We start from the raw sequence: 21,813 nt of genomic DNA, 5'->3' as shown, positions 1-21,813 counted from the left end.
TTGCATAAATAAAGACACGAAGGGGTCATGATATCAGAAGTAGAGCAGTATTTATAGGTGAGAACAAACCATTTTATTCCACAATTGAATTAGCATCGGAAAGATCTGTTTTGAATTTTAAAGAAAGCCACAGTATACATCACAAAGTATATTTCACACAGCTTTTTCTTCTGCCTGCTACATCTCTTTTGTCTGACAACCTACATTAGGATTCTGTACAAACCATTCTAATGCGTCAAGCAACAGATCAGAGCAGATCTCAAGCTACTGAAAATCAGGGTAACCAGCAGGGTTAATGCTGGGATAAATAAATAATATTTTATATTAGACACGTGTACCAAAACAGTGGGTTCCAAAAATAATTTTAGACCATTGTGTTAAGTCCAATTAATATTATTTGGTGTAAATAGCCCAGATTGAAAAATTCTAAAGGTGACTGGGGAAAGAAAAAAATAAATAAAACAATAAATATGAACAAATACATTTGGGGAAGTTGAAATTCCCCATTGTTTTGCATTTATGGGATGGAAACCCCTGAGGTACATCTATGCATCACGTTCTCTAGAGAAGAAATACAATTTTATAGAAGGAAATCTTCAAAAAAAAAAAAAAAAAAAAAAAAAAAGCAGAATCATACAGATTTTTTTTGTTAACAGTCCTATCAAGAAGGCAGTAGCACCAAGGGAGCAGAGGAAGCGGGATTCAGTAAGAGGATGATATCTGGTGCATTCTTGGTGATGTAACTTATGTGCAAAACGAGGAGCCTGTTGACTATCCTTCGAAAAACATGATTTTGGTCCTCATGCCGTCAGATTGTTTATTGCGCAGCTGACGCATATGTAGTCCTCTTTCTCAGCCTGCTCAGCAGACACTCCCACACAAATCTGGTGGAACCACTGGTTACAGCTGCCATCACACTGGACCCAGTTTACCTGTGAGGATGAGAAACAGCATCAATTATTCATGCAGGCAAAGAGAGACTCACAATAACCCAATTGTAGAAGCAAGAATAATGCAGTGGATAAGAAAACAAAGCCTCAAGTATTTAAATTATGCCAGAACTAACCTCGTTTCCTTCTGGCTGTTGACACTGCTTTGCAGAGCACACAGACCAATCCTCCTCGGAGTCGTCTGAATACGATAGATCAGAAAGGGAGTTGGAGGGGGAGGGGGTTTGTTTCTCCTCTCGTCTCCTTTCTTTCTTCATTTTAGGCTTCTTTTTCTTGGGCTTCTTTATCTTGTCTCTGTGCTGCCCTTCTTTATTCTCTTTCTCTAGATGACGTTTGCTGTTCTTCTCAAGCTTTTCGGGTTCCTTCTTGGTTTCGGACACCCCATCCTAGATTAAACAAACAAATTACATCAAAATCTGTCGAAAGCTCCCTTCTGAAACTTATTGAGCCGTCTCGCTGCCTACATAAACAGCGGTCTACTAAGTAGCACCTCAACAGTTAGGGAACCTTGTTATTAGTTGATTTGGACTTTCTAAAAGAAGGCAGAAGTTCACATGAATAGCACTCAGGTGACTTCATGGCTTCTGTTGCTACACTAACAGCACAACACTGTAATCATACAGAACATACAAATATCAAAATATATATTTTAATTAGATTAACAACAAATTCACTACTGAAGAAAAAATTTAGAATTATTATTTGGAAGTATTTTCACATTAAACCGGTTATAAATTGGGGTTTCTTAGACTTGGTTTTGAGAGTTGATAAAAGCTAATAATTAAATTATAAAAATGTAACTTTAAAATACATAAATATTTTAAAAATCAAATCAAGCTCCAAGCACGTGGAGCTTATTCCTGTCACCTTTATGAAGAAAAAAAAAAAAAAAAAAAAAAAAAAATTTTTGTTAAATCATGATTTGGACATTTTATCTCATAAGTCCTAATTTTGAATTACTACAAAATGTTAACTGACTTTCTTTTCTTCCATGTTAGTTAATCATAATTATGATTGATAAGCATGATGATTTGCCCAGAATTAGGCAGAATTAGGCATCCACAGAAACATGTTTTTTCTTACAACTTCTAACAAAAGATTAAATATTTTGTTTACCAGCATGTCATGTGACCATCAACTAACATCAAAGAACCATAAACGTGAATGTAACAATTGATATTAATGATGTCAAATAAAATAAATATTTTTTTCGGTTGACAAAGTTTGGGAATCCTTTGGGAATGTCTAAATCAGAGGAATTTGGAATGCTACAAAACTAATACTATTGGAAGATTAGTAAACAAGTTAGGAATGTTTGCCCACCGGTTCCTTGTTGTGTGGGGGGCTTCTGTGAGGTGGACTTCTGTCTTGAGCAATGTGATACTGGTGATCATGTTCGCTGCTCTGCAGGGAGTGCTGGGATGGTGAAAACCTGCTGAGCAGGCTGCTATAAAGCTGCTGAAGCTCAGGTAAAGTCACCTGCAGGAGAAGACCTTCCACCAACAGCTCCTCCAACTCAGCACCAAGTTCTAGAACACATTATACAATCCAAAATATTTTCATTCAAACATTTACAACCACTCTGTGTATTAAAAACATCTGGTGTGGTTTACTTGCCATTGAGAGGAATACAAGGCTGCAGCATGTAGAAAGAACCATTGCTCCCAACAAGTGTCTGAGATGATGCGATTCCAGAGATATGTCTCACCTGCATCATATTAATAGAATGGAATATAAATAGAAATTTATATTTATATTATTTAATTGATTTTCAAACTAATTAACATAATAAGCTCACTTTTCCATTCGGATGCGGTGTAGGAGAAACCTGCTGCACTTTGTGTTGCCAGCGCACCGTTCTCTCAATCACATATCGCAGAGCATCACCCTCTGGAAGACGAACCCGAATCCGCTGTAAGGAAGCGAGCAGGGGAAGCACCTTATCCAGAGGCGGCTTCTCCGATCGCTTGCAGAGCGGGCATAACCACGGTAGTACTGTCTGGATGTCCTTAATCCCTGGCACACAGCCGCTGTGGTAGGCTTCTCGACAGAGTTCACACTGTAGCATAGGGCCTGCTGGGACAGTGTGGCACAAGCACACTGTGGGGGCCAAACAGCTGGGTGAAGACTGAAACTTCGACTCATTTGAGGTCCTCAACATAGACAGGCTCTCCAGCTCTTTCTGATGAATGTCACTGAGAGTGGCCATCTGTTCGGAGAAGAACACACAAGTCAAATACCCAGATGTCCATCACAGATGTGTACAGTGAGGACCCAACAATAAGGATTGCTCATTCTAGAGCACAGCTGGGGGTGGGGGGACTAAAAAACAACGGTTTCGTCAGAGATTTAAAAATCCCTTTAATTAGAGCTCTATGGCCAAACAAAACAAACACATACAATTAAAGCAATGTAACAGTTTATTATGCATAATGAACGACTTTTAAATCATAAGCCTGATATACACTGGTCCAGTGACTTTGGTTTTAAAAAAAAACACAATGGACCAACACCAGCAGATGACATTGCACCCCAAATCAATCACAGACTGGGCAAACTTAACACGGGACTTCAAGCAACTTGGACTATGAGCTTCTCCACCCTTCCTCCAGACACTAGGACCTTGGTTTCCAAATGAAATAAAAAACTTGCTCTAATTTGAAAAGAGGACTTTGGACCAGTGGGCAACAGTCCAGTTCTTCTTCTTAGCCCAGGAAAGACGCCTCTGACATAATCTGTGGGTCATGAGTGGCTTAACAAGATGCATACGACAACTGTAGCCAAATTCCTTGACACGTCTGTATGCCTTGACAGCCTCAGTCCATTCCTTGTGAAGTTCACTCAAATTCTTGATTTTGCTTGACAGTCCTCATAAGGCTGCGGTTCTCTCTGTTGGTTTCTTTTTCCTTCCACACTTTTTCCTTCCACTCAACTTTGTTAACATGCTTGGATACAGCACTCTGTGAATGTTTGTGGTTTACCCTCCTTGTGAAGGGTGTCAATGATTGCCTTCTGGACAACTGTCAGATCATCAGTCTTCCCCATGATTGTGTAGCCTAGTGAACCAAACTGAGAGACCGTTTTGAAGGCTCAGGAAACCTTTGCAGGTGTTTTGAGTTGATTAGCTGGTTGGCAAGTCACCATATTCTTATTTGTTGAGATTAGTTAATTGGTGGGTTTTTGTTAAATGTGAGCCAAAAATCACCACAATTGAAGGAACCAATCTCTTTAAATAAGACTTTTGTTATACCATTTAAACAGGACATAAACTGCATTTTTCTTTTTATTTATAATGTTCTCCAAGGTCAATTTATAATGTTAGCAAGATCATATAATGTGATCAAAACATCATAATTTAAAAATAATAGGCTATTCTCTATCCTGTTTTGATAGGTGTATCGCATGCAATTTTCCTAACGTCACACTGTGTCTACACTGGACACAAGAGGCCCAGTGTGACGGGTCCAAAAGCAATGGAACCCAACAGTTCTTTTTCTATACGAAACTGTTAAACTGTTTTGGCAGCTTGGATCCCATTATAATCAGTGATTGCCTACTCTACAATGGCTGCAGCACTGCATAAGAACTGAAAAAAATCACTGACTGTAAACTGATGCCGAGCGCTACTTCCTACATGAAGGAGAAATCTGACGCAATGTGATGTGATACAACAATGGTCGAGTTAGGTGTTGACAGTCCATGCATTTGCCTTCCTTTATCACCCTAACACTGTTTTCCACAACTTGGCAAAACACGATGTCTTGTAATCCTCGGAGGCATCTCTATAGTTTTGTTGCTTAACAAATCCTGTGTTTGCATCTCTTTTGTATGTACTCACCTCCTACTACATGTGTGAATCAGTGGGTTGGGCTAAAGAGGCAGAAGTAGTAGGCGATGCGCTTCTGCAGAAGCGGTCTTTCACTGTACTAGAACTACATACTTCATAACTTCATACCAAAATGTGACTTACTGCTGAAGCGGTGTCTTTGCTCATAGAAAGCACCTTTTCCACATCAAAAAGGGAGTCCAGTTTTACTTCAAATTTCTTGCAGGGTACAGAGACATCCTTGCTTTTTTTGGACTTAGACTTCTGGGGTCCAGTCTCACACCTAGGACACAAAACCTTAAAAGACACAAATACAAATTAAAACAGAACAATACATTTTACTCACACAAATTACATTTATTCACATCCTAAATAAGTATGTACCTCAAGGAGAGAATGGGATGCGTTCCTGAAAAGGAATGTTTTAGCTGCACTCTCCTTCCAGGCCTGTACCTCAGATATTAAGCTTTCCAGTCGAGTTAGTGGTTCCAACATTACCGAAATACCTCTGGCTCTTGACACTAGCTCAGACAGGGCAGCAAGACCAGGAACACGGCCTCCAGCCTGTAGCAATAAATGTTTAAATGGACTGAGTGCTACTTGCACAAGGTTCTATGTATCCAATCATAGAGTTACAAATAGAGCACTACAGAAATGTGTAAAACGCACCTGAAGAGCATCTGCTTCCATTATCCACTCCCTGGCCCTGCATACACAGTCTTTAAGTTGAAGACAGCTGGGCAGGTATGCTGGGATGCTGTCCACTTCCTGTATAGCTGCCTCAAGAGTCTCAATACTATGATGAGGCCTAAAAAAAAAAAAAAAAAAAAGAAGAAACAAATGAGAGTTTATATTATTTTACAGGTTTAACAGGTAAAGATTAATATCCTTGGTTAAGAACAACTATCTAAATAGGGAAAATGCTGCTTTCCTTTAAGGATACTACTAACTTATATTAATATATAAAGAAATTCGGACCCAGTAATGTATTTCAAATATAAATATATATTTGAAATATATTAATAATTCAATTCAGCAAGGATGCATTAAACTGATGAAAAGTGACAGTAAAGATTTCTATATAAAATAGATTGAGCATTCTATGAACACCAAGTTCAAAAGAACAAAGAATGACCACAATTTCCAAACTAATATTTAGCAGCACAACCATTTTCAACAGTGATAATTGCAGCCTTTGTGAGTATAAGAGACTCACAAAGTTTTTGACCAGTACATTGAACAATAATACATGGACAGTGTAGGTGATGCACTGGACAGTCACAATAGATTGATCCAGTTAATCTGCCAGGAAGCAGCTTTAAATAAAAATGCTAACCCTGCACTTTTTTATTCCCAATAAGAACTGGCTTATATTTATTTTACACCATGCACGTTGGGACAGCATTAATTGTTTTTATCCTTAAGTTTGTCATAAGACCTTTTTTTTTTTCATGCACACTGCCAAATCTAAACCACCAGGAGTTGCGTTCACTTCTCAGATCTTGGTGATAAACGTGGTTAAGAGTTTGCATGGTGTCACTAACAAACTTCTGTATAAATTCTGGTCACCATTTTCTCACCCTCATGTCGTTCTAAAACCAATATGGCTTTCATTTATTTTCAAAATAGAAAGGACGATGTGTTTAAAACCTGAAAAAACTCTTTTTCACTTTATGAACTTTTGAAGCAATAAAGTTTTGGTGTAACAGACTTGCAATGGAGGGACAGAAATCTCTCAGGTTTCATTAAACATTTCTTTCAAAAATAGTTTTGGAAAGACATGGGGGTGAGTAAATTGATGATTCACCCAAAAATGAAAATTGTCATACTTTAAATTGCATTCATATTTAACAATACAAACCTCGCAGTGAGCATGTTATGGGCCTTTTCTTCCCAGTGTTCGCAAACAGTGAGCAGCTCCTGCAGGCGGGCCATGGTTCTTTCCACACAGGCGTGTGGTGCCAAGCCCACTCCTTGATCTATGAGCCTCCTCATGCAATCTAGACTGAGGTCAGCCGGCTGATCGCTGGCTTCCTGAACGGCCTCCACCCAGCGGGCCTGCTCCAACCTCTGCCTCAACACCGCCAGCTGAGGCAACTCGACATCCAGGCTTGCGCCCTCATCTAGGAGGCTCTGAAGAGCGGAGGAACCAGGCATGTCCTCTGCAAGGAGATCAGAGCTCTCCTGCTGGAGCTGTTCAACACGGTTCAAAAGAGCCTGACATGGAAGAGGGAGAAAATGTCAGATCAACACATCTGGGAAAATTACATTAAGCCTGTTGTGAGGTTAGGTACCTTTAAGAAAGGGGTCTGTCGGATGGAACAGGGCAGGTCATACAGCTGGTTGACAAACGACCTCAGTTCCTCCACCGTGAGCTGGTTCTGAGACTTTCCCCCACCGGAGCGATACCTATTAACACAAATACAGATTTGCATCAATTTTAAACTAGTTAAAAAATGCAAGAACTTCAGATAGTGCTTCATTACTGAGGAAAGAACAAATGTACCTTGTCTGTCTCTTGCCATTAAGGAGTTGTTGGGCCATTGAGGTACACCTATCTGCATTCTGAATGACTTTACGCAGGTGACTTAGCAGGTCAGTCTCTGGATAACTCTTCTTCTCTGCTTCTACTACTAATGAACGAAATTCCTCCAAATCTAATAAAAGAAGAATCCCTTATTTTAGATATGCTATAAAAGTGCACTTAACCCTCAGAGACCCATTGTAAAAGAACTGCAAGATTTGTACAAGGCAATTGAATAATAGCTAACTTTCACTAAATACGTGAAAAAAATTAAAAATAAATAAATACTAAGCTAAGGGCTTACGTGCCTTCAAAGCTCGAACATAAGTCTAATAAAATGCAACACTAGGCTTTGGGGGTCAATCTTTGCCTATTCAGCCTACTGCTAATGAGAGTTCAAAACTTTCGGCAAAAAAAACAAAAAACGCATGCAATATTTAATGCAAATTTTCAGTAAAGCCGGTTCTGTAATCAGCGGTAAATCTCTATCACCTGCGCACGTTCACATGGAGCAGTATTTACTACACAGAGCCGTTGTTCACAGACAAGCTGCACAGAACTTGAGCAAAATATTATCGCGTTTTTGCGCGTGCTAAAATTCTGCAACCTTAAATGCCCAGTGTACCATTTTGCTAAGCTTTTTAAAATTACACCCCAATGCAAATTCTGTCAAAAAAAAAATGTTTAAACTAATAGCTTCCTGAAGGGTGATCAAAGAATGAAAAATATATATATATACACACACACACACACACACACATTATGAATATCAATACTTGGGATTTCTAAGGGTTAAAGACAAACATATTACAATAACTCACCAATTTTATCATCTTGATCTGCCTTCAAAGTCTTGTCAACTTTAGATGCCCAGTCTTCATAGGACTCAGCACGAACCGTCAAAGCCTGGAACAATGGCTTCAGTTCAGCAAGTGTGTATTTATAGCTGTGCAAGTAAAAGACAAAAAGATTATTTTAAGAAAACCTGCTAAATAAACGCAAGCACTCTTTTGCATTTGATCCATCATCCAGAGTTTTGTCCTATGCTTTTGCAAACACATACTTGAGCGTGAAGCTTCTAGCAGCGCAAGAGCAGAGGTCCTCGATGTGGTGGAGACAGACCAGCTGGTCGGGGCTACAGGGACAGGTGACGGCAGACAGGTAACAGGTGGTCCGGCACTTAGCACACTGCCTTTCCTCATCTGGCAGCAAATCATAGTCAACCTGTTGAGAGTGCCACACACCCTAGAGAACAGAACAAACACAATGGGATCAATTAGTAATAGACAGACCATGAATACAGACAAAATGAACCCAGACAACACACATTTTATATATATATATATATATATATATATATATATACACACACACAGTACAGACCAAAAGTTTGGAAACATTACTATTTTTAATGTTTTTGAAAGAAGTTTCTTCTGCTCATCAAGCCTGCATTTATTTGATCAAAAAGACAGAAAAAAAATTTAATATTACAATTTAAAATAATTGTTTTTAAATTTATTATACTTTAAATTATCATTTATTTCTGTGATGCAAAGCTGAATTTTTAGGATCATTATCACATGATCCTTTAGAAATCATTCGAATATGATGATTCATTATCAAAGTTGGAAACAGTTCTGCTGCTTAATATTTTTTCAGAACATGTGATACTTTTTTAGGATACTTTGAATAAAAAGTAAAAGAAAAAACAGCTATGTTTTTAAAATATAAATATTTTGTAATAATATACACTACTGGTCAGTAATTTGGGGTCAGTAATTTTTTTTCTTTCTTTTTTTTAACTAAAATCAATACTTTTATTCAGCAAGGATGTGTTAAATTGATAAAACGTGTTAGTAAAGAAAATATATTATTAGAATATAGATTAGAATTTTTTTAATTTTGAATAAATGCAGTTCTTTTTAACCTTTTATTCATTAAAAATATTAGACAGCAGAACTGTTTCCAACACTCATAATAAATCAGAATATTAGAATGATTTCTAAATGATCATGTGATAGACTGGATGTTACATGTGACACTAAAGGCTGGAGTAATGATGCTGAAAATTCAGCTTTGCATCACAGTAATAAATTATTTTTTTTTAAAGTATATTCAAATAGAAAATTATTATTTTAAGTTGTAATAATATTTCACAATATTACAGTTTCTGTATTTTTGATCTAATACATGCAGGCTTGATGAACAGAAGAAACTTCTGTCAAAAACATTAAAAATAGTAATGTTTCCAAACTTTTAGTCTGTACTGTGTGTGTGTTATATATATATATATATATATATATATATATATATATATATATATATATATATATATATATATATATATATAAAACGTGAGACTTAAACGTGAGACAGACTTTTCAAGGGCCCTCTCTTCCTTTGGGGCCCTGGTAATCAGCACTGGTTTTACCCCCAGTCCGGCGCCCCTGCCTGTCTTGAGAAACCTGTTCTCAAAGACTTAACATTACTTTTAATCATTATTTTATTTGGGTAACACATTCTGAATGCCTTCGGCAGAATTCATATGAACCATTTTAATCTAGAATAATCTAGATTAATTCCAAGATTACATTGAAATTAATCTAGATTTAAAAAAAAAGTTAATATATGCCCACCACTAATAAATATACACACACACACACACACACACATATATATATATATAAACTATAATAATATAATAGATTGAATAACCCCAAACTATGTATCTTATCTATCAATCAAGAGGATCATGAAGTGCAAATTACACCAGTTTAAATAATCTCACAACCTTTAAAATGGGCCACCCACCAGTTTATAGGCTTTCTCACGGAGCATCTTCTCTTCCAGAATCATGGAGCACATGTCCTTCTGGACAGCAGAGGCCAGTTCTAACTCTAGAGTGTTTGCCTTGGTGGCAATATTACAAGTCATCTCATCGTGGGAGAAAACACAGTATCTGTTGAGAGATCGGTAGTGCTCGACACACTGACGACCAAGAGGCATCTGAAACAAGACCGTATTTGAGTCAATTATGATCAGAACTTATATTACAATTTTTATGCTTATGTTGCATTAAAGTCACAATGAAACTAAAATAGCCACAGATATTTTCTTCTGTATTGTGATGTCTAGCCAAGTGTAACATTATTATTCCATTGGTTGTTCATTTGATTTTCAGATGTGGGTGCTGCACTTCTAAATTATAAACATGTGAATGGATGATTCATTCACAATAGCATTAATAACATGCATTTACAAATTAAATGGGGTGAATTTTCATTTCATGCTTTTAAGTGTCCTTTACCCAGTCTGCTGTGCAGAAATTGACTGCCTCTGCAAAGTTGAAGCCCTGGTTGAAACCACTGTGATAAGACCTCGGGAAGGTAATGACAAACTCACCAGCACACTGGTTTGTACGGTAAATCTAAAAGGAATTAAAAATTGATTAAAAAGGCACCTAAGATTAATAAACAGGGCTCTGTTTTATGTTATTAATGGTCCTTGTTTAGTCCATAACTCCACTCACTGGTACTCCATGTTCCATGAGCACATTTGGGTTCATGATGGTAACCAGCTGGTGGAGCAGGTCTGGCTGAGACTCAAAGAGCTCAGGGGCCAGGTTCTTCATCACATTCTCCAACTGCTCAGCAGCGTAGCCAGGAGCGCCATACCAAGTCTTTGGTTCTCCCCTGCAAATCAAAACAACAAAAGTGAGTGGAAAAACAACAAGCTCAGAAACTGTTCAAATGAAGCATATACAATCCATTTAATATGCCATGTACATGAAAGTTGATGAAGAGTGGATACACTCACTCCATCTACCATGTAAAATGGGTTACTTTCGGTCTGGAAAGTGCAAGTGGATTACCAGTGCAGATAGTTGATGGAATAACTCCAATGGTCCTCAATGTGCCAGCAGAAGGAGGAGAAGCACATGCCAACATAAAGCCACGGGAGCTTCATCCCACAGATGTCCGCTGTGACATGAGTCAGCACAGATGCATCCAACACTGGCATGTTGTTGAGGTTCCAGCCACTGCTTAGATAACCCTGGGCAAAATGAAATATGATTTCATGAAACATGCATTTGTGAGACTTCGTTCTGGACTTTCAGCACACAGATGGCAAGAACAAAGCATTTCAGGTCTGTCTTTCAGACTCCATACCTCCTCCTCTGGTGAGACTTTAAATGTGCCGTTCTTAACAGGGAAGCCGCTTCCGAAATCCTTTGAAGCAATATCAGCCCCATACTCTACAGTAACATCCTCCTCAATGGTGCTAACCAGCCTCCAGAACTCCTTCTCCACCAGCTCTGTGGGAACCATCTGCCAAAACAGAAGGCCGATCACTTCATATTCTACAAGGTATGCAACCACATTCGCCTCACAAGTGTCGTTTAACAGACATACGTGAACAGGCATGTTAAAGTAGTCAGACTTGAAAGAGTCAGCCATATCTCCAAAGGTGCGGAGGGTATAGTCTCTGGAGGCCTGCTCGAACCCAAATGCCACCTGTGGCTTACCACACTCCTAAAGGGAGAATAAAGGTCAATCACCACAAACTAAATACAAATGACTGATAAGCAGTGTTGGGAAGATTACTTTGGAAATGTAATAGGTTACAGATTACAAATTACCCTGTTTAAAATGTAATAGTAGTGTAACTTTTTCAATTACTTTATTAAAGTAATGTAACTAATTACTTTTGAGTACTTTTCTAAATTTGTGAAAATTAAAGAATAATAAATGAAAGCATATACATCAACTTAAATACAGTTATCTAATAAGCATGTGACGTATTCTGTGTACTAAACTCCTGAAACATTGGTGTTTTTTTGAAACTGCTGTCTCTGTATATGATGATAGTTTTCTCAAAATAAGTAAAATGCACATGAAGTGACACAGAGCAGTTCTAGAAATTATGTTTATGTGCTCGTGTACTCCTACAGTATATTGAGATGGCAGAGGTTGAAAACACTGCGAGCTTCAGTAGGCCTATTTGTAGTAAATGAAACCATGTCTTTGCCATTAATTTACAGGAGGGGCAGACTGGGAAAAAAAATTCAGACTGGAAAATTCAAACTCATACAAACAAATTCATGGACAAAACTATTTTTTTGTATGGACCTGACATAAAAAAAAAGGTTTAAATCTTTAATTTGGGGACATGCAAAATAATTTAAAGTTCTCTCCTGAACTGCACCTTCACTTCCATTTTTCTCTTCAGTCTCTTTATTTTGCCCTGTTATCCATCTCTCTCATGACTTTAATACTCAAGATTGAACAAAACTATACTTTACAATACTCTACAATATCTTTATAGAAAAATCCTAATACTGTACACGAGTCATGTTTTTCCCTAACAAAAAATTAACATGCTTTTATTAGCCTCTATAAAAGTAAAATAACCTTGTTTTGTTTTTGTTTTTTTGCAAATGGATTTGTATTTATTTTTAAATACATTTGTAAAATAATTTTACATTTTTGGTTACCACAGTTAAACAATAGTAACCATTTTCTCTGGATTTATAGTTAAATTTTAAAATGTTAATTTTCGTAAGGGTTGTGGTGTTGTCTCTCGTAGCTCCCCCTAAACCTATAAAAAAAAAATCAGAATTTTTTTCAGCTAAATTCCTACTGTAACATTACAACAGATAATAATGATGTCCTTTATATAGTATTTTGAGTGATGACTGATGAGCAACGTGCTGCTGCTTGATTAATTAAATAAAAAAACAAAGACAAAAAAGCATCTTTACAGATGAAACTGACCTAAAACCCTGAACAGTAGTTCTGCTTCTCTGCTCCAGCTGTGCGCTTCCACAGTCCACTCTTTTCTCTCTTGTTCTCTCGCATTGATTACATTGATTGAGTCTGATCCAAACCGTTTGGCGGAGGCGCGCGAGTCATGACTAACAATTCATGACTTATTAGAGATTTAATTATCAAATGGCGGATTCGCAAATGATCGCTTTAGTATACAATAATGATATTAAATAGTGGGGCAAAATCGGCTGCCAGGCCACCGGGAATTGTCCCGGTTCTCCCGGTGTCCAGTCCGCGCCTGATTTCCACAGACACGCAGAATGTGCAAGTCATATATTGCATTTTTGGGGCTTAATATTCACAGACACTAGTCCATGTCATGTTTTGATTCAAGTGTACTGACCTACTTTTGATTTAGTCATCCAAAATGTGGCATATTCCGTCCACGTTAGGCATTCCGTTTTTATGACTGGATTCTACGAACCAGACTGTATTTCCGCATCCCGGAAATGATTAGGGCGGTATGTCTCAGAATAGTCAGTGCAATTTGGGAAAGAAATCAGTTAAATCTGTATGTGGATGTGGATGTGTGTAAATATTCAAATGTAATCCCCTTTGTAATCGTTAAAAAATTCATAAGTAACTAATTTAATTACTCATTTTTTCTTAGTAACTGTAACTAATTACAGTTACAATAATTTTGTAATTAAATTACGTAACGCCGTTACATGTAACTAGTTACTCCCCAACACTGCTGATAAGTACAATCCAGTGCTACTAAGCAACATCACATGTAACTAACAGACAGTAGATAAGTGCAGAGTGCACAAAAAGTACCAGCTGTAATTTAGTTAATGAAAACAGCTTCTAAGAAAATGACTTCGTATTTAAGCAAAGGTAACATAACTATCATATGAGGTCACCAAGTAAACATGTGACAAAGACAAAGAAGCTGTCATGATGTCATCAGTTTTCAAAAGTAGACAGTTGGGACTGGCTCACCTGAGCCAAGCACTTGGGGCACCTCCAATCACCTTTGGGGACATCATGGAGGGGTGGGATCAGACAAAAGGTGTGATAACTGTCATCACATCCATCACAAAGCAATAGTCTATCTTCATCACCTCCACCCCCACATACCAAGCAAATATACTGCTCCACCTGTGGGGAAAAAACAAAAACATTGCCATAAAGAAATACAGTGCATACTTTGTTGTGTAAAAACCAAATTTGTCCTCTGACCTCCACCCTCACCTTTGATTTTTCACCTTCAACTTTTTGCTCAATGAGTTCTTCTTTCACATCCACTGAAATATTCTTTACTGAAAGAAATTTGTATAGTAAATAAGTTTGAAATGTCACATCGCAGAGATTAAAATTTGGAAGTACACGACCGTCCAAAAGTATGGGATTGGCAAGATTTTTTTGTTTTTGTTTTGATTTTTGTTTTTGATTTTTTTAGTTTCTTGTGCTCAACAAGGCTGCATATTTCTAACCAGAAACACAGTAAAAAGAGTAATATCGTGAAATAATTTTAGCATTTAAAATAATTTTCTATTTTAAAATGTAATTTATTTCTGTGATAGTAAAGCTGAATTTTCAAAAGCCAGGATTTTTTGATCATCTGACATTGAAATTTACTGTTATAAAAGGTAAAAGTCTTTACTGTCACCTTTGATCAATTTAATGGTTCCATGAAGGACTGGGCATTAACCAGAACAAAAAAAAAAAAAAAAAAGATAATTTTGTATTTTTGGGCTGAATTGCAATATATACGGTACATATTTAATTAGATTTTTAAACCTGCCTAATGTTGTCCAATGAAACAAAATTACTAAAAGGCAATGAAACCAAATATAGTGAAAGTAAATCTGTAGGCTATGGGCTATTATGTGCAAAAAGAGGCAAAAAAAATAATAATTCCCACCTCACATTATAATCTAAGAACAAAAATAGTGCTTTTTAAAGGAGAAGAATTTCACGAAACTAAAAAAATAAATAAAAAATAATAGCATTATATTTTGATTCCGCATTAAACAGCACAAGTGTTCTCACATGTATCTGCCAGAGTATCTTACGGGGCAAGCCGCTTTAAACTAGGTTTTAACTACTGTATATCTTAACAAGCTATTTAAAAGCCCTTAATATAAATGTCTCATGTTTAGAACGAATCTGCACATATACACACACACACCTCGTCCAGCCCTACTTCCATGCAGAATAGAAAGTATTTATTTCTTAAAAAAATAAATAAATAAATAAATAAATAAATAAAAGTAGATTGATGTTAATACCAAGCCATGATGGACTTCAAACCATGCAAAGTGATTTTTGTTAGTACATGTAGAAGTAAAAAATATGGATCTGTACCTGGTTCTGGTTTTGCCACATATGAGCCCATTCTCCTCCTCAGGTTGGGTTTTTCACATACCTCACCCAGTTCTGATTTAAAACAGCGACCCTATGAAGAGAGGCAATGTCAGCAACTAAGGCATTATCATCTAGTTAGAACAAACTGGTCCAGGTATGAATCCGATTTCTGTATTGGTCCTTTACCTTGGTCCGTTTAGCTCTGCGGGCGATAGTGCAGGTTTCTGCTGGTTGCACCGACTGACGCTGGGGCAGGTCATGGGGTTTGTACTCCTTGTCTTTGGTGTCATTAGTCAGAGTTGGCTTCTGTGAGTTCTGTTCAAGAAAGAGATTTAATGATTAGGTTGGGCGATGTCTACCAAACTGGCATGGGATGATGTCTACAGTGAAACATTGTGATGGACGATGACATGGGGGGGGGGGCTCAACATCGCGATGTCCTTCAGCCATTGGCGATGAGCGATGGACGATGACTTTCTCTATCTGCCCAATCCTATTAATGATGACACTGTGCAAGTAATAAACCCATATATTTACAATAAAAAACCCTTATAATAAAATGTTTTATACAAATGCATAGCTGTATTTATAACACCATTATGTGTGCACATGTGGCTTCACTCTCATCTAATTAACCAGAAAGCCACATGACAGCAGGGTGGACATTATTAAAGCCAGTAACAGTGAGAGGCAAAGCAGATCACCCCTAGGGTATTAACCATAGGGCAAAAGCAGCAGGCATGTGGGTCTACAGCTCAGGGCTCATTGAATGAATTCACACCCCTTTATGGATAGGGGGAGGGGACCATGGGTACAGCACTGAAAAACATGCACGTCAGAGAAAGCCGTTAACCACTGAACCCGCAGGAACACCAAAACACAGATGAACAGCCTGCCAGACACTCTTTAAGAGTAAAAACAAACTACAAATGACACCATCAACATACACAGGGACACAACCTCAAGTCTGTTCACCTTTTCATGTAAATAACTGAGTGCGCCACCTAATCTGCAAAGAATATATATGTTGAAAATAAACTAGGCCGCTTAACAACAATGCTTCATACACTGGGGCACCCTTTCTGTTCAGATACAGATGAGCACTTTGCCAAAAAAAACATGGACAATGGCTGTCATGTTCGCACCAGAACAAAGAACATTTATCCTGATAGGGATGACATGAATGACATGAGGATGGAAAGGGAAAAGGGGAAGTTATACAAGCGCTTTAGAAACCTCACCATAAGATTAGCTCCTGTCTGGAAAAAATAATATGGGTAGAGAATCCTCTCATAGTGAGCACGAAGGTGAGAGCCAATTGCTTTGCCGGGAGCAAAGCCCATCTTCAGTGCAATCTGGGTCCATTTCCGCTCTTTACAGACCACATCAAAGCCTCCATCTTCTTTGACCAGCTAGACAGAGACAAGGGGGTCACCAAAGACATGTTTAGATCCATATTTGATATTCAAAAAGGCCACTGAGAAAGTATAGGACAGTGTTTTTAAATCTAGCATGCTAAATCACCTGTCAATTGCAGAAATTAAGCATTATGCTTAAAACTTTACACACTGAAAGATGACAAACTCTATATCTAAACTCCTACCTTGTAAAGCACATATAAGTCCAGAGTTTTGCGCTCAACATGAGGAATTTTCAATGTACAACCCTGCAGTTCCCAGAACTTTGCTATCTGGTCCAGGAAGTTGAGCTTCACTCTGGTCTGAGCCTACAAAACAACAATCAAACAAAGACCTTGTTCTTTCAATAGCTTTGGGTTTTCAATAGAGAAAGCATCGTGGCATTTTATATTCAAAAGAATTTAATAAATAAATATACAGCCACCCACACAACTGTTCAAATGTTTAGGGTCAGTTAGATTTATACATTTATTCAGCAAAGATGATTAAACTCTTCAAAAGTGACAGTAAGACATTTATAATGTTACAAAAGATTGTTTTACAAAGGAATGTTCTATTCATCCAATAATCATTAAAAAAAAAAAATATGAAAATCGCATTTTCCACAAAAATTAAGCAGCTCAACTGTTTTCAGCATTGATGATGCTTGAACGGCAAATCAGCATATTAAAACCATTTGTGGAAGATCACATGAAACTAAAGACTGAAGTAATGACTGCTGAAAACTTTACATTGTAAAATATTATATTAGAAAACAGCTATTGAAATAACACGTCACAACAACATTAGTTTTTACTGTATTTTTCTTCAAAAAAAATGCAGCCTTTGTGAGCATTGGAGATATCTTCAAAATCTGATTTTTGTTTTTAAATCTTACAATCTTATATATACACACATATACATACACACACACACACACACAAGAGATGGTGGCAACAATGAGATCTTATTGTGACTTTTCTTTTTGATAGTGACCTTTTCAGAGTTGACACTAACCCTGTGATTTTAAGTGTGGGAGACCAAAAAAAAGGGTCACACTCGCTGCAGGTTTAGATTTAATAAGGCCACATGAACTTATCTGCAAATATCAAAATAATCAAGCAGGAGGCCAAAAAAAAAAAAGGTCTCACCTCTAACTCATTGAGCCTCTGAATGCGTGGAGTGAAATGCAGTCGGTCCACATCGCAGGCAAATGGTGGCTGCCAACCCTGACATTAACAAAAATAAAAATGTTAGTTAAACTCCTGTCTAATGGAAGAATTATTTTCTTATATCTGCATGTTGGTTTTTCCATTATGCCACATTTCTATTGAACAATGATGCTTATGAATACAATATATGAAAGTTATATAACATTTAATCTACATCAAAGTGATTAAATTATATATATATATATATATATATATATATATATATACACACACACACACACACATTTATATACTGTGTGTATATATATATGTTAAATACTCAAAACAAGATCACGACTGTCTTAATTTCAAGAGGTCCTGACTAGTTTTTACACGAAATCACTTTCGTTATGTCACGACATAGGGATTAATTCCATACAATGTAAATAAAAGGGTCCAGAGGTCCACCGGTATGATTCTGGAACTATTAACATTTAATTTAGATATACTTGGTAAAACATCAGTCATGAAAGCATTAGTGCAGTATGGGATAGTAGGATGGGTACAGATGACTACAAGACACTTCTTTATATTTCCACGGAAGCCGTTTTAGGATGTTAACAATTGTGAATAAAATGAACGCAAAAATATGCATAGCGAACACAACATCTGTGTATCTTAAACGTTTAAACGCAACCTAAACCAAACCGAACCTCGCTTTTCACTTGCGATGTTATTTACATCAATTTTCAGTTTCAAAAGGCCAAACGCAAATTCACAACTCGCACAACATGGAGGACAACGACCGAGACCAATTACAACGCCTCAAACTTCAGCGAAATGTGTACATATTTGTTCCTATATAAAAACTTAAACCTTAAATTATTTAATAAACGACAGAAATGTGTTGACAAATAGTGTCGTTTTGCGTTATTTGCTAGCAAAAGTGGCCATTGTTAGGCAAGACCGTATTTCCGTAGCACTGAATAAACAATACAAAATGCATTATCAATTTTTGCTAAACAAACAGACATTTACAACATCATAAGGATCAAATAAAATGTTACATTTAAAAGTAAAAGCATTGACGTCAAAATGTAAAAATAGGAAGTTGCATGGTTTAAAACACCAAAATGTCCAGGTTAGTCACAAAATGTTCAAAACTAAAATGTAAAATTAATTTATACAATATTTGGCCTCGGTTTGAAATTCACCATCAAGGATGGTGCTTGTTTGGGTGGATGCATGCATTCTAGCCAACATTGTTTTTGGAACACAATAACAATCACTAAATTCTGTCCTCCAACATTTTCCATCAACCAAACATTTATTTAAAGTATCAGCAAAAGAACAGCAGTGGTGCTCAAATTAGGGCAAGAGTACGATAGAACTCTGCTGAAAAGAAAGTGAGTGATGTTATTGTGGTCGCTTTTGGAGTAGACCGCACGCGAGCATTCACGCATAGCTAGTAGCTGCGCGCACACGCCGTTACGAACGTTCGCAATGGCTGGAGCCGCAATCCGCCATGTTGAAAAAAAACCTGTCTTCAGAAAAAGTGTTTCGGGATCTGCGATCTACGAGTAAAAAAGACGACCGAGAGCTGGCGTTCATTTGACAGTTGTGTTATATGTCGAAGAAACTTACCGGGGGCGGTCGGATCTTGCAGATGCCAGTGTTTTCTGCAATGGGACGTATTTTGTTGATGAACCCAAAAGGGTCGGCAAATTCCTCCCAACTGGGCTCAAAGACAGGGCACTCCGGTGGAGGAATAAACTCGTTGGGTCGTGACTGGGTCATTCTGGGGAACTTGATCCAAATGATGACATGTAGAAACTGCAGTAAACTGTTTGAAGTTGAAGTAAATGTTTTAATTAGTCTCGAAAAGATGCCATAATAAAGAATGATTACACCTGAAGTCCGACAATTAACATCCTCATCCACTTTGGGAAACGTACACACAAGACGGAGTTCCAACGTTACAGAGCTTAGTAGTCTTCCGCTTTCAAAAATAGAGACACCTGATTTCCTTTCTCCATCCGACATTCTCACTAATGTAATAAAAAAAAGTTGGTTGTTTTTTTCAAATGTAAAATGCACATTTAAATTTTCCATAGGGTATGGCAAGTGTAAAAACCGCATTTTTTCAATATCGATCAATACTAACAAAGCATTTGGATTTATAATGGTCAGCCATGATCAGCATGATACAATAAACACAACAAATGTACATTACTTGATTTCATTATAGCAAACAAAATATAGAATTACATTTCAAAATTGACACACATGGCTTTTTTATAAAATTAATCCATGTTATATTTTCAAACGCGTTTGCTTTTTTTATTTGCTTTATCTCCTCGCAAACTCTAAAACATATTAATTAAAATACAATCTGTGGTCAAAACAAAGTTTTTATATGACAACCCCCTTAAAAACTTTTAAACATCTATGCCTTTTAACGTCTTCCCTAAAGAGCTTTAAAAAGACAGAAGGCTGCCAATGAATTAAACAAGTGACTTGCGCGGATTGATACACCACATCTTGTTTTCACCGGAACTACTTCTTTAAATGGCCTCTTTCAAGTTACCCACACTAGGAAGTAACAGATGTTATCCAGGGACAATAAATTTAGTCACTCTTCACTCGACTGACATTTAAATTCACGATTAACCTCTGGAGCGGAGTGTCATCGTGCAAATGGCACATCAAAAACGGTCTGAATACATAATCCGTGGGCATTTGAACCGTCACATGACCCAATTTCGGAACACAGGATCCTTCATCGGAAAATGAAATATTGTGCCAAGACAGAACGTAGGCTATCTCACCGTACTGGCGTTGCGGCTGGCTTTTGTCTTTACATACTTCTATGCAGAAGGTCCATCGAGTGTATTAATCCATGCGAGCGAGATGTATGAGCACGTACCACACGTCACCTCGGAAGCTGTCGCCCCCATAACACAGGACAGATATCTCCAGTTCCCTGACCCACCTTTTGCAGGAAATAGCCCGTTTTTCTACCGAGGCAGGCTGGAAAACGCTAGTGTGGACGGAGAGCGTTTTAAACCGAAAACGCACTTTTCAAATTGATCCGGATTAATGTACACGTAGCACGACCTGATACCGACGACATCAAAAAAATTTGCTGAAATTAATAAACCATCTTTGCTCATTTGACTTAAACCAGTATAAATGATATGTCTAAAACATAAAAACTATTTTTTTTCTTCAAATACGTTATTTTACAACAGCAACTATAGATTTAGTTTAAACATGCATGAAACTTGCATGAAAAATAGCATGCGCACACATACACTGGGTATAGACAATAAACACATTTCTTGTGCTTTACAGCCTGAAATGAAGACAGACACAGATTTTCAGTGGGGTTTAAGTCTCTTGGTAAGCCTCTTTCATCCAGTTTGGAGCAATGTCCTGATCCAGGGAGGGTCTGTGTTGTTCCAAAAACCTTCCATTTCTTAATCATTGGCTTCACTGTGCTTCTAAGCTATGATAAAGCATTTGAAATGTTTCTGTATTCATCTCCTGACTTGTGCCTGTCCACAACTTTATCACGGAGATCTTTTGACATTTCCTTGCCCCCCATAGTTAATTGTTTGCTTCAGTTACACTACAAGGACTGAAATGCTCCAGGAAAGCTCTTTTCATGCAGAGCTGATCAAAATGACATGTTGGTGTTTTATCTATCATCTTGGAAGTTATAAGTTACACTGAGTAAATACAGCTGGATGAAACAAAAACTTTGTCTGTCTTCATTTCAAGCTGCAAATCAACAGTGTGAAATTATTTTCTGTATTTTAAAGGAC

The 21,813-nt window shown here is 37.3% G+C and overlaps 1 protein-coding gene across 2 annotated transcripts; it reads right to left on the bottom strand.

Annotated features, from left to right (window-relative positions):
- Positions 1-33: 33 nt before the first annotated feature.
- Positions 34-20,957, bottom strand: LOC132119489 (lysine-specific demethylase 5B-like). Of its 2 annotated transcripts, XM_059529518.1 has the most exons (28): positions 20,815-20,957; positions 19,631-19,829; positions 17,987-18,064; positions 17,042-17,164; positions 16,680-16,850; positions 15,625-15,753; positions 15,439-15,529; positions 14,323-14,390; positions 14,071-14,229; positions 11,713-11,832; positions 11,470-11,628; positions 11,172-11,353; positions 10,830-10,992; positions 10,608-10,727; positions 10,112-10,306; positions 8,364-8,545; positions 8,122-8,246; positions 7,283-7,433; positions 7,071-7,185; positions 6,638-6,993; positions 5,446-5,584; positions 5,161-5,340; positions 4,921-5,073; positions 2,749-3,159; positions 2,568-2,658; positions 2,274-2,479; positions 1,067-1,336; positions 34-932 (listed from the first exon to the last, which is right to left on the bottom strand). In XM_059529518.1, the coding sequence occupies exons 2-28, from the start codon at positions 19,781-19,783 to the stop codon at positions 801-803; spliced, it is 4,422 nt and encodes a 1,473-aa protein (XP_059385501.1). In that variant the 5' UTR covers positions 19,784-19,829; positions 20,815-20,957; the 3' UTR covers positions 34-800. The 2 variants fall into 2 exon arrangements, with proteins under 2 accessions (XP_059385501.1, XP_059385500.1); XM_059529517.1 differs by lacking the exon at positions 20,815-20,957 and having other exon boundaries at positions 19,631-19,935.
- Positions 20,958-21,813: the final 856 nt, after the last annotated feature.

Source organism: Carassius carassius, chromosome 38 (assembly GCF_963082965.1).
Source record: "Carassius carassius chromosome 38, fCarCar2.1, whole genome shotgun sequence".
NCBI lineage: Eukaryota > Metazoa > Chordata > Actinopteri > Cypriniformes > Cyprinidae > Carassius > Carassius carassius.
The sequence above is the reverse complement of the archived record's forward strand: the minus strand, read 5'-3'. Positions and strand labels throughout refer to the sequence as shown.

What these genes read in the sequence shown, in the direction of transcription:
- LOC132119489 (XM_059529518.1), bottom strand. Translation starts at nt 19,783, where the DNA reads ATGACCCAGTCACGACCCAACGAGTTTATTCCTCCACCGGAGTGCCCT. An exon ending in GCCCCAAGTGCTTGGCTCAG is followed by an intron (nt 11,833 to 14,070) that starts GTGAGCCAGTCC and finishes TTCTCCCTTTAG; the next exon opens with GAGTGTGGTAAGCCACAGGT. An exon ending in TCCATCAACTATCTGCACTG is followed by an intron (nt 10,993 to 11,171) that starts GTAATCCACTTG and finishes TTTGATTTGCAG; the next exon opens with GGGAGAACCAAAGACTTGGT.